The sequence below is a fragment of the Toxotes jaculatrix genome, chromosome 5 (genome assembly GCF_017976425.1).
Source record: "Toxotes jaculatrix isolate fToxJac2 chromosome 5, fToxJac2.pri, whole genome shotgun sequence".
NCBI lineage: Eukaryota > Metazoa > Chordata > Actinopteri > Toxotidae > Toxotes > Toxotes jaculatrix.
The window spans coordinates 11363063-11376086 of NC_054398.1; the positions used below are offsets into that span (position 1 = coordinate 11363063).

Sequence of the window (13024 nt, forward strand, 5' to 3'; positions counted from 1 at the left end):
TGGCGTGACCCCGTTACCCATTATAGTTATTGCTAATTATTGTAATATCTAGAACAATCCACTCAGCAGAGACAGAATAGTATCAGGCTGTAATGATTTATATTGATGTTAATACAAGGGCTGTGATTCTACAAAAGACATTGTTCTTATGAAACAGGTCTATAGATCATCCTGAGTGACTGGTGAATTGTGCCTGGAAAGATACATTCTCAACTTTCATTACTGATCAAAAATGTCATATGTGGGTGGCTGTTATTTTCCTGTACTGAACTATCAATCCATTAGTAAGAAGAATCACATAGTCATAGTAGGTCATTACTGCTTGTTTAATCGTCTGCTCAGATTGACCAGAGTCCAAAATGCAAAAGTCCAGAAGTTAGATAACATGGGACATGACAAAACATATGTCCTAGTTTGCTTCCCTAGCCAGTTTGCTTCCCTAATTTTGCTCGTTCCCAATCTACACAGAATAATGAATGAATAATGAAAGCCACAAAGAATAACTTGATTTGAAAACAAGACGTTTTGTGAGTGTGGCTGTGGATCATGTCTAAGCCACCTCAAAGAGGGGCTCAAGCTGTTCTGACTGTCACCAAAGCATAAACAGCAGCCTAACTGAGTGCCAACCACTGTGCAGATAGATGACACCTGAGAAGCCCAGTGTGGAAAATGTAATGATGCTTTGCAGGTGTTCTTTTGAAAGATCATTTGGGAACTATTTATGTGTTTATGGAAACAGGATCTTAACTTCAATAATTAATTAGCAGACTGTGTGGGACGTGACAGAAACAGATGGTATTGTTTTGGTTTTGCTCTGGTCAGAAGAGACTGATAACTTTTTGTGGGTTCTACAAAAACATTAAAAGTGACGCATACAATTGTGATGATTCAGAGTGTTATTTCCAGATTTAAAATATAGTTTTGGTGCCAGAAAGTGCACCAGCAATGAGAGAATCCTGTTCTGAAAGCACAATCTCTTGCAAAACAAAGATGTGATAACGACAACAAATGTTTACACAGCTGCTTTCAATTTTGATTACAGACTGGGGCTCTTCTTTTTGGGTCCCTGGTGCTGTCACTGAGCTTCGTGGGTCTCCTGTGGATCTGTATGAGATCTCACAGCAAGCCCAGCCCTTAGGACATACAAAGCAACTGTCCATTCTGGATATTCTTCTAAAGGCAGAAAGCTGCCATGGTAATTTGAGAGTCTTAACAGGTTAACCTGAGCATGAGGCCCAAAGGGAAGCACCTTGTCTCCGAGGCAACAGAGGACACACAACAATGGTGCTTGGCTGTCCCCATAAACGAGAGTCCCCCAGGGGACTGATGCAGGAAATACCATACCAGAACACTTCCTTTAGTGGTTTTCATCTGTGGTGACACACTGCAATGCAGGCAAAAAAGTGGTAGTGCTGGATACATGATAAATATGTAAACATATATATATTTGCAATCTCATTTATTTTGAATTGTCATCATTCATAAAATGAATCCATCCCCCTGTTAATTTGTTGAAGCAGTGTACTTAAGTACAATGTTGATGTACAGGCACTGTATTTGAATGTCTCCATTTTCACTGTACTGTATTTCAGCTGGAAGTATTGTGGTTGTAACTTCACTGTATTTGTCTGACAGCTGTTGTGTCTGATTACTTTGTTGCATGAAGTTAAACATAAGTTTGCATTAACTATTAACCAGTAACTTGAAGACAAGCTTAAATTCCACAGTTTCAGAGAAATCTGAGATGGTGGGTTTTTTAAGGGTGATTGTGATTTTCCTTTTAAATGTGACTGTCAGGCAAAACAATTACATTTAATTTAAACAAATGAATTGGTATTTTCCCCCCTAAACTGTAATCCTGGCAGAGTGCAGAATTCTTTGAAGCAGCCTTTTTAACACTATACAAGACTTTCCCCTGGGGAAAAAAGCCTTTTTTTCACAGCAGACATTTTGACTTGGCATAATAGGAAAAACACAGGTGTTACTAAGAACACTAAGATGGCTCCGTTCCATGCAAGTGTCGCATTGAGCCATGACAGCATGACAGTAAGCCAGCATGCAAAATATCAGGACCCTGAAACTGAAGCAGCTACATGTAATGCAACCGTCATTGATTTTATTATTTACACTTGTGCTTTCCTGCTGAGAAATTGGCCTGTGCTTTTTCACTGTGCTTTTTTTGCAGGAAAAATCACATTTACAGAAGATGTAACAGAACAAAAAATGAACGTAAAATGAAAAAAAATGTTAAAATCTTTTCAAAAAATTAAATCTAGTCAAATGTTTATTTGGTAGGTGGAAGACTTTGACCTCACTACTTCTGTATTACTACTAGCACTAACACTAGCTAAGATGGGTGATACATGTCTTTCTTTTTTCCTATAAAAACACACTTGATATGTCTCATGAAATATGCTTTGCAGAGGTTTAAGTCATTCTTCTCTAAGCGTTTAGACCTGTAGCACTAAAACATGCCCTGCAGCTGAAAGCATGTGAAAACCTCTAATTGCTGGCCCTCTTCTTTTATTGCATGAGTAGCCTGATACAACCCTCTGAGTCTGTATGGACTGAAGAGTAGCACTCAATGAAAATATAACCAAATAAAGCAGAGATGAAGACAGAAACGCTCTGCTGCTCTCTTCCTTTTATGGTAATGGAGCGTGAGTGAGGGGGCGGGGCCGGTACGTAAACGTCATCTACGTGCTCCGGACACCCGGAAGAGTCGCGAGATGTAACATGTTTGACTGAAGTTATCGCTGTTTGTGACCAAGCAGAGGAACATTTAACTACATATTCACCACTCTAAGTAACGCTGTTTTGTGTGTAGCTCCTCGAAGATGAGTGCGAGCGAAAAAGAAAAGGTAAGGTAGCAGCAGTTAGCTGCTTTGCCGTTTTAGCTTAGCAGATTTCATACATCCACACGTTCGCTCGAAGCATTTTTTCTGTCAACCTGAGCCCCTGTCGCCAATTCCTTCTCTTTAACCCCAGGACCCTGCAGCCCTGAAGGAGGAGGGGAACACCCTTTTCAAGGCAGGAGACATGCAGGGCGCGGTCTGCTGTTACACCAAAGCGCTAAAGCTGAGTGACAGCCAAGCAGAGAGCGCTGTGCTGTACCGCAACCGCTCCGCCTGTTACCTCAAACTGGAGGAGTACAGCAAGGCAGAGGCTGATGCCTCCAAAGGTGGGACACATCACTGCAGCGGATATTGTAGAGTTCAGAAGATCACTGAGTTAAAACACACATTTTTCACGACGGCTTACAGGAAATCTTGGGTTAAACTGAACGGACAGTACACCTTAGCACGCAGTAAAGCATATTTTTACCTGGTTTGCGGTTTGTCCATCTAGATAGTTTCACTGTGACTTGCTAGGGCTTGGACATACTATGGGCTGTAGCTCACCATAGACTAGGATCAAGAAGTCGTTTATAATGCTTTAAATGCACTAGTGTAGTAAACTACTAAAGCTAAACATAAAGCAGCTGATAATACAGATGCAGGTGTAAACAAAGTATACTCCCTGTCTGTCCTATCTTTGATGGAAGAAACCACTCACAAAACTGTCTGTAGTTAAGCAATAATCTTCTGATCTTACAGCAGTTCTGGGTATTGTTGGATGAACTGTCCCTTTAGTGTTACAGACTGTCTCATTTGCCACTCGTTTCAGCTCTGGATACTGACCCAGGTGATGTGAAAGCCAGGTTCCGAAGAGCTCAAGCTTTTCAGAAGCTCGGTCGGTTAGACCAGGCTTTTCTGGATGCTCAGAGGTGTGCTCAGCTGGAACCTAAAAACAAAGCCTTCCAGGATCTGCTCAGACAGCTAGGAGCACAGATTCATCAGAAGGTGATGTGACAGGTGTCTTGTGTTGGAAAGGAGACCAACACTGAAGTAACTTGTTCTTCTAGTAACTATAAGTAACTAGTAACTACTAGTTGCTAATTGGGGTATTTTTTCTTGATTCTGTAGTCGGCGCAACTAAACTCCACAGATGCACGTGTGCAGCAGATGTTCACCCTCCTCTTAGATGCCTCTGCAAAAGACTCAGATCGACAGAAGGTAAGGGTGGCTCATAAGGCATAGTCCTAACATGTTTCTGTAATTCTCTCTTTTCTTCATTTATCATGATGCATCTATAAAGCTGTATTGTACCAAAATAATGCTGTCCGTTAATCAATTTCAGGCTGCTCAGAATCTAGTGGTGTTATCTCGAGAAGAGGCAGGAGCTGAGCAGATCTTTCGGAATGATGGAGTGAAGCTGATTCAGAAACTTCTTCTGTCGAGGCAGGAGGAGGTGGTCCTCTCTGCTCTGAGGACTCTGGTTGGTTTGTGCACAGGACACCAGTCCAGAGTAAGTGTAATGTCTTCTAAAGATATTAATTGCATATTTTCAGAGTCATTTTTTTAAACAGATACAGTGGGTACGGAAAGTATTCAGACCCCCTTAAATGTTTCACTTTGTTATATTGCAGCCATTTGCTAAAATCACTTAAGTTCATTTTTTTACTCATTAATGTACACACAGCACCCCATATTGACAGAGAAACATGAAATTGTTGAAATTTTTGCAGATTTATTAAAAAAGAAAGAACTGAAATATCACACAGCCATAAGTATTCAGACCCTTTGCTGTGACCCTCATATATTTAACTCAGGTGCTGTCCATTTCCTCTGATCATCCTTGAGATGGTTCTACACCTTCATTGGAGTCCAGCTGTGTTTGATTATACTGATTGGACCTGATTAGGAAGGCCACACACCTGTCTATATAAGACCTTACAGCTCACAGTGCATGTCAGAGCAAATGAGAATCATGAGCTCAAAAGAACTGCCTGAAGAGCTCAGAGACAGAATTGTGGCAAGGCACAGATCTGGCCAAGGTTACAAAAAAAATCCTGCTGCACTTAAGGTTCCTAAGAGCACAGACTGGGTTGAAGGTTCATCTTCCAACAATACAATGACCCTAAGCACACAGCTAAAATAACGAAGGAGTGGCTTCAGGACAACTCTGTGACTGTTTTTGAATGGCCCAGCCAGAGCCCTAACTTAAACCCAATTGAGCATCTCTGGAGAGACCTGAAAATGGCTGTCCACCAACGTTCACCATCCAACCTGACAGAACTGGAGAGGATCTGCAAGGAGGAATGGCGGAGGATCCCCAAATCCAGGTGTGAAAAAACTTGTTGCATCATTCCCAAAAAGACTCATGGCTGTATTAGTTCAAAAGGGTGCTTCTACTGAATACTGAGCAAAGGGTCTGAATACTTATGGCTGTGTGATATTTCAGTTTTTCTTTTTTAATAAATCTGTAAAAATTTCAACAATTTTGTGTTTCTCTGTCAGTATGGGGTGCTGTGTGTTCATTAATGAGGAAATAAAAGGAACTTAAATGATTTTAGCAAAGAGACAAAGAGTGAAAAATTTAAGGGGATCTGAATATTTTCCATACCCACTGTATGTAAACTTTCTTCCAAACAAACAGAACAGGAAGTGTATCTATAGTGATCACCCTGTTATTTGTACTTTTGTTCCTACTAATTTTACTACATTTCTTTCTGCATTCATGTTAATCTGCTTTGTCGCAGTTCATCAGCAGATGTTGATATAAATCTACATCCATGTCTGTCAGGAGACCATATCCACCATGCAAGTAACACTCATCAATTTCCTTGCTGCTTTTTATTGCTGAAATCTATTTTATTTATACCCAGACAATGGCTATAGTGAATGAGCTAGGAATGGAGCAGCTGTGCGCAGTAATGGGATCAGGAGCCTCCACTGTGTCTCTGGCTGCCTGCCACCTGCTGCAGGTGATGTTTGAGGCTTTGACGGAGGGCATGAAAAGAGAGATCAGAGGGAAAGATGAAGCCATACTTCCTGGTGAGTTTGGACTCTGATCATGTTTATATTTGGAGCTGGCTACACATGAAAGTTGACCTACAGTATAACAAATGCCTTTTTTTTGTGAATATCAGCTGTCTGTCTTGTGCTTTCAACAGTAATTGATTGTGTGAATTTGACACAGAACCCTCCAAGGAGCTACGCTTAATGTTGCGGCATCTCTTGGGAATGATGCCAGCATCCAATGTGTCAGGGCCAGGCAGAGACAGCGCCATCAACCTCCTGGTCAAACAAGTACCCCGCAAGTCTGTGAAAAACCCTGACAACTCCCTGACATTATGGGTGATAGACCAGGGTATGAAACACACCTGCATGTAATCAAATAATTATTTCACCCTTATGATTTGATGGAAACAAACAAGCCATAAATCCTCCACCAGAAATCTCCATTTCTTGTAGTTGCACTGCCGTGAGGAGTATTACTGTTTGTTCTGTGTTTTCAAATGTCTAATGCTGTGGCTCCAGCCATTCCAATCCCATTTCAAACATTCAGTCACCAGTTTTATCTGGCATCGCTGCAGCTAGATTAATGAAGTCTTTGTTCTCCTGCAGGGCTGAAGAAAATCCTGGAAGTGGCTGGGACAGTCCCTGAGCTCTCAGAGGGACCACCTCTCACAGGCAACACCCACATGAGCTGCTCCGTCTTGCTTAGCAAACTCTACGATGACCTAAAGAGTGACAAAGAGAGGGAGAACTTCAACAAACTATGTGAAGAATATGTTCAGTGAGTTGAAAACATGAACACAAGAAAACATAACAGATCATAAGCCAAAAATATTTCTATTCTGTGACAAATTCTCCTGGTGTGATGTTTTTCTGGGTAGGCAACACTTTAGCCGACCTGGCCTAGAAGGCAAGCTGCGAGCCATCCAGACCGTATCGGTGCTCCTCCAAGGACCGAGCGACGTGGGTAACAGAACTCTGGAGATGTCAGGAATGATGGATGCAGTGATCTCTCTGTGTGCCTCCGAAGATGTAACTCACCAGCAGGTAGCGGTGGAGGCTCTTATCCATGCCGCAGGCAAGGCCAAGAGAGCCTCGTTCATCACAGCCAACGGAGTGGCGCTTCTGAAGGACCTCTACAAGAAGAGCGAGAATGACAGGATACGTGTGAGAGCCCTAGTGGTAAGTACTGCAGACAGTTGGAGAAAAGAACATCTCTGTATAAAGATAAAAATAACTCCTTCCTCTGGGTTATTACACAGGGTCTGTGCAAGCTCGGATCAGCAGGAGGGACTGATTTCAGCATGAAGCAGTTTGCCGAGGGATCCACGCTGAAGCTTGCCAAGCAGTGCAGGAAGTATGTGTGTTTGTAAACCTGGGTGTAGATTAAGAGAAATGTGTCCTTTGTGGTCCACATTGGTTGCATAACATGACTAAAAATGACAGATAAGGAGTGGATTTTTTGGATTTAGAATAAGAAGCAAGCTGGATCTCTTTCTCTGGTAGGTGGCTGTGTAATGAGTCTCTGCCTCCAACTTCCCGCCGGTGGTCTGTAGAAGGCCTCGCCTACCTCACCTTTGATGCTGATGTGAAGGAGGACTTAGTGGAAGACAAGAGCGCTCTGCTGGCCATGTTTGAACTAGCAAAGGTTGGACTGGTGTTTGTAATTGCAGTAGAAGTCAATTATAAAGTCAGATTCCTCTCAGAAAAGGGTCTTAGTGGTTACTGTGATATTTATTTTTATGTAGTATTTGAAATCACCAGCATGACAATCATCATGTGTTAAGTGGGATTGCATTGACAACCATGTTTTTCTGTATGATCCTGCAGTCTGAGGATAAGACGGTGCTCTTTGCTGTGGGCTCCACATTAGTGAATTGCACCAACAGCTATGATGTGGAGAAGCCGGATCCTCAGCTGGTGGAGCTGGCCAAATATGCTAAGCAGCATGTTCCTGAGGAACACCCCAAGGTGCTGCTTAAACGTTCCTTTTTCTTTTCTTCATGTATAGCTAACATCTCACTATATTCCTTTAATGCTGCACTGTAGCTCACCTGAACCTGTCTCTCTTTCCATGTGTCAGGATGCACCTTCCTATGTGGAGAAAAGGCTGGTGAAGCTGCTGGAGGCTGGTGTGGTGTCTGCGTTGGTGTGTATGGTCAAACAGGAGAGTCCAGCCCTCACTGACGCTTGTAGAGAGTGTATCGCCAGGTGGGAAAATGGCAGCAAGTCTTTTTCACTCATTGTTGTCTCTGTAGATTTTCTCTTAATGCCATTTCTCACACACGGCAGGGTGTTCTTGGCTTCAGTGGAACGACAGGAAGACAGAGGCATAGTGGTGGCACAGGGTGGAGGAAAGGTAGAGCATCAAGCTAATTATACTTATTTTAGCCTGTGTGCTTATCTGAATACCTTGATTTCAAAGGTTTACATAATGCTTTATGATGTTTACTGTTTTCCTCCACAGGCTCTGATCCCACTGGCAACCGACAACACAGATGTAGGAAAAATCAAAGCAGCACAGGCGCTGGCAAAAATAACCATCACATCTAACCCAGAGCTTGCCTTTCCAGGAGAAAGGGTGAGGAGAATCTGTAATCAAACGTCTTCATTTAAAAATATATTTAAAAAAAAAAGGTTCTCTTGTTTAATCTTCTCTCTTTTATGTTTTGTAGATCTATGAGGTGGTGCGCCCACTCGTCAGTCTTCTAAGTCTTGAATGCACCCTGCTGCAGAACTTCGAGGCACTCATGGCTCTCACCAACCTGGCTGGCATCAGTGACAGACTCAGGTTGGCCACTAGGGGGAAGTCTCTCCTAAGAATACATGTACAAAACACAGTTGAAATGGGATCATGATAACAGTAATATTTGCCCATCAAAACATTGGTTGATTTTTTTTTTTTTTTTTTTTCCCCCCCTACAACTTAACAGGATCACTTTCCTCAAAAAAGGCATTGTGCCACTTTAACTTCTAATATTCTAGTTTGACTCCTACAAAGTAAAATGCTATAATGATATTTTTACCGGAGCGGATTTTGGGGGAAGTCCAAGTCATGCCTTGGCTTTTTCAGCCTAAGTCCCAAGCCAAGTCTCTGCTGAAAGCTTTTTATTTTGCTGTATACACACACAAATTTTTTTTTAGTGTTCTTGGATTGTATCAGCTCATAACTTGACACTTTTTTTCTTGAGTTTTATAGCTCTTATTCTGACATCATCACAGTTTTATATTAGTGTTTCGAGTATCTGCCTGTATTGATAAAGTATATTGTTTTATAGACAAAAGATCATAAAAGAGAAGGCTGTGCCTAAAATTGAAGGCTACATGTTTGAGGAGCACGACCTGGTTCGAGCTTCTTCCACGGAGTGCATGTGTAATCTGGTTTTAAGCACAGAGGTAAGACACATATTATTAATGATGGACTCTTTTGTACATATTTATTAAAAAGTTGAACTAACAGCTGTGGGCATTTGGTGCGTCCTCAGGTGCAGAAACTGTACCTGGCAACAGGGAACGATCGCCTGAAGCTGCTCGTGCTCTACAGTGGAGAGGAGGATGAGAGGCTGCGGAAAGCTGCTGCAGGAACTCTGGCCATGCTGACTGCTGAGCAGCCTGAGCTCTGCGCCCGCATCCCTGGAACAGTAAGCACACCACTGCAGCAGCTCACTGCCCCCCACACCTCGAACAAGTCAGCACTGTCACATTATACAAAGACTCAGTTTTATATTCTGGCTCACATGACTCCCTGTTGTCCTCTCTTCTCAGACTACCCACTGGTTAGAGATCATACAGGCGCTGCTGCTTAGTGAAATATCTGACCTACGTCATCGTGGAGTGGTCATCATCCAGAACATGATTCAGGCAGAGAAGAGCCTGGCTGAGACGCTCATGGAGAGCGAGGCTCTGGAGATCCTGTCCGTCCTGGCGAAGGGAGGCCAGGACGCGCCAGAGCCGGTCTCAAAGATAGCTCAGAACTGTCTGGACAAGGCCATTGAGTACGGTATCATCAGAAGCAGGGACGGGAGGGAAAAGGGCGAAGGAACTGAACCCTGAAGACACTGCTGCTGTGTGTGGATGTGCCTCTCCTGGCAATGTTAAAGTGCTTTGAGTATTAAATGGGACCAATGAAGTCATGTCACTTTAGCAGGAAGTCCGGTTTTTGGTCTGAACGGGTACAGGCTGATCCTGAAATACTCATGTGTCTTAACAAAAAATAATTAGAAGCAATAAGAAATTTATTGAAAAAAGGTTAAGTAAGAACAAGCAGATTGTCATATGGGTATTTTGTTACACATGAGCTTTGACTGCTGTTTCACATTACTTTTCCATTGATTGTATTCATTATAATTCATGCACATCCAGCAAAGGTGTATAATCAACTTGAAGACCAATAAGGAAAACAGTTTTATACACTCTTGTGTTGTCATTTCCAAAATATACTTTGACTTTATTTTACATTGCTCACACTACTTTATTTTTTTTCTTTTATTTTTGTAATGTTGGACCTATAAAAACATTTCATTTATATAATTCACCTGTGTGCAGTGTTTGAATTATTTTGTGTTATGACCTCACTACATTCCCGGAGCTTTAAATGTGTTTACTAAATAAATCTCTGTATCTGAACTATATTGTCACCTCCCTGCTGAGTACACCCATTCTCATAGCGTGGATGTAGAGATAAAAACTGAACGTTAACGAGTCATTTTGCGGCACCAAAGCGGCGCATGCGCAGTAAATCCCACCAATACTCCTACATTGACGAGTGCTCCAACTTTGCAGCTAACTGCGCCGCGCGGCTCAGCAGTGTTTCTATGAGAAATAAACAACGGTAAAGCGTTTTACTCGTTTTTCAATGCGGTGGTTCGGATTTGGCTTCAACGCATTTGGACAGATTTGTGTCCATGAGAAGTTAATTAAAGGAGCAGGCAGCGACGTCGCCGAGGAAGTAAAAGTGAGCAGCCCAACAGAGCTCATCAGGCATGTAGACAGAAGTGGCTGCTGTTTGAAGACCAGTCAGATAAAAGCAAGCTGGAGTCGAAGAGCATCTTTGCATTTGGATGGTGAGTCTGTTAAAGAAACTTCAACAGCTCTGTGAGCCCTGGTTGGACCCTCCTGTTATACAGAAGGTGTCTGTAATACCACTTTCTTAATGTACAGGTTTTAACTGATGTATTATTTTTGCTCTCTGTTTGTTAGGTGACAGCTGTGTGTGCCTGGCAGGTTTCGGAGCAGTCATCTCCACCGAGCCCTGTGGTGTTTCGGCGGTTGAAAGCCACGGCTGTAAAGATGCTTTCATCAGTGAATCGTACTTGACCCTTGCTTTCCCAGAAAGGATTGAGTCCTGGGACCTCCAGAAGAGAGACAACACTCCATCATGGAGCATGGACTTAGAAGCCCAATCACAGAGCTCTGGTTATGTGTATTTTAATATCTCATACAGCTGATAGAAATCAGAAGTATGCTGCATGACATGTCAGAAGCTCAACAGTATACTTCTTGCTGCTTTTTTACTCCAGGGCCCCTTTTGAATCTTCCATTGGTCCCTGGGGGTTACATAGCCACAAAACCTCCCCTCTATCGCCCCTTATCACCAAACCTGAGAGCCAAGAGTCTGGCCCTGGGAGGAGAGCATGCCATCCTTCTCTGTGCCACAGGAGCTGTGTACACCTGGGGACTGGGCAGGTAGAGCTAATAGTCTGACACATCTGTCTTTGTTGGGAATCACAGAAATAGCATATCTGCATACCTAACGTGTATCTTGATCTTTTGTGCTTTCATGTATTTGACAGTCATGGTCAGTTGGGGCACGGAAGCCTCACTTCTGAGGACGAGCCCAGGGCGGTGGAGGCTCTCTGGGGGATGCCCATGAGCCGTGTTGCTACAGGAGGCTGGCACTCTGTTTGCATTAGTGGTAAATGTTACACAAAGATGTTGGCAGTGAAAAGACTTATGCACCTTAACTTGAGATGTTAAAAAAAAAAAAAGAAGACAACAAGTGACCTTTTCTTCACAGATGGGGGTGACCTTTACGTGTGGGGCTGGAATGAGAGTGGCCAGCTTGGACTTCCATCACGAGGTCTGAGGAAAGCACTACAGCAGCAAAGTAGCCAACAAGCAGGTTTGTCTGTTTCCTTAAGGAATGTGCACTGTTTGAGAAATACTATAAAGGGACATTTCACTCCCAAACACAATCAATCTTATATTCCTTTTTACTTATAGGGCCATTTATCAATCGAAAGGCTTTAGCGTTCATGGATGAACCATCCCTATAACTCTCATGTATGTTGCTTGTAGTAGCCACTTAAGAGTGATATTATCAGTAATAATAGGACAGTTACACTGACTGTACAGGAGGATTGTGCCAAGATGCCACAGCATCTCCTGGTGAAGAGCCACAAGAGGGAGAGAAACATGAAGAGGTATTCATATCGATTCAGGCATTCCCGGCTCTGCTGGATGTCACTCCATCATGTGAAATCAGGACCGTCAGCTGCGGCTCCCGCCACACAGCTGCTGTAACAAGTAAGGAATCGGTCTTGACAGTGGGTGTGTAACATTGATTTACATTTCTTGATAAGCCAATGCCATCGTCATATTTATCTCATATTTTCTAATTTCAGCCGCAGGTGATCTCTACACTTGGGGCTGGGGTAAGTTTGAGTATGAAGCTAAGTTGCCACCTACATACATTAAACTCATTCACAGATATCTTACATTTAAATAAAACACCGCCGGTAGCAGCATCGATCAAATTACAATGTAATGAAAAGACCCATGGTTGGTATGTGTTGAACTCCCCTGTCTGTCTTTCCTTCTATTACCATTTCAGGTGAATACGGCCAACTTGGACACCAGACTTTATTAAGTTCAGATGAGCCCCAGCGTGTAGAGTTCTTCAGGGAGCAGCAGATGCGTGTAGTTGATGTGGTGTGTGGGACATGGAACACTTTTGCTGCTGTCATCAAGGAGGAAGTAGCTCGCTCTTAAAAACACAGTGAAATCCCAGTGATAGACATGAACAGTGGACTATGGACAACATGTCAGGAAGTGTAAATTTTCACAACAAATGCATGGAGACTTTGGATTAAATCTATTTTGTGATATATATTATTACTAGTAAGTTATTTGTTTGTATGTCTGTATAAAAAAACACAGGTAATTAAACAGTTTTTGTAAACATT

The 13024-nt window shown here is 42.6% G+C and overlaps 2 protein-coding genes across 2 annotated transcripts; both read left to right on the forward strand.

Annotated features, from left to right (window-relative positions):
* The first annotated feature begins 2712 nt into the window (after positions 1-2712).
* Positions 2713-10372, forward strand: unc45a (unc-45 myosin chaperone A). The gene is made up of 19 exons (XM_041039130.1): positions 2713-2861; positions 2989-3181; positions 3667-3842; positions 3966-4055; positions 4180-4347; positions 5708-5876; positions 6022-6192; positions 6450-6621; positions 6722-7022; positions 7103-7197; positions 7347-7488; positions 7671-7811; positions 7924-8051; positions 8133-8199; positions 8308-8421; positions 8516-8631; positions 9119-9236; positions 9326-9481; positions 9606-10372. Exons 1-19 carry the CDS (start codon positions 2838-2840, stop codon positions 9891-9893), a joined length of 2829 nt encoding a protein of 942 aa, XP_040895064.1. The 5' UTR covers positions 2713-2837; the 3' UTR covers positions 9894-10372.
* Positions 10373-10589: 217 nt separating this feature from the next.
* LOC121182711 (RCC1 domain-containing protein 1-like) lies at positions 10590-13024 on the forward strand. Its single transcript, XM_041039383.1, has 8 exons — positions 10590-10903; positions 11040-11255; positions 11360-11525; positions 11633-11754; positions 11857-11961; positions 12195-12365; positions 12464-12493; positions 12673-13024. The coding sequence occupies exons 1-8, from the start codon at positions 10696-10698 to the stop codon at positions 12828-12830; spliced, it is 1176 nt and encodes a 391-aa protein (XP_040895317.1). The 5' UTR covers positions 10590-10695; the 3' UTR covers positions 12831-13024.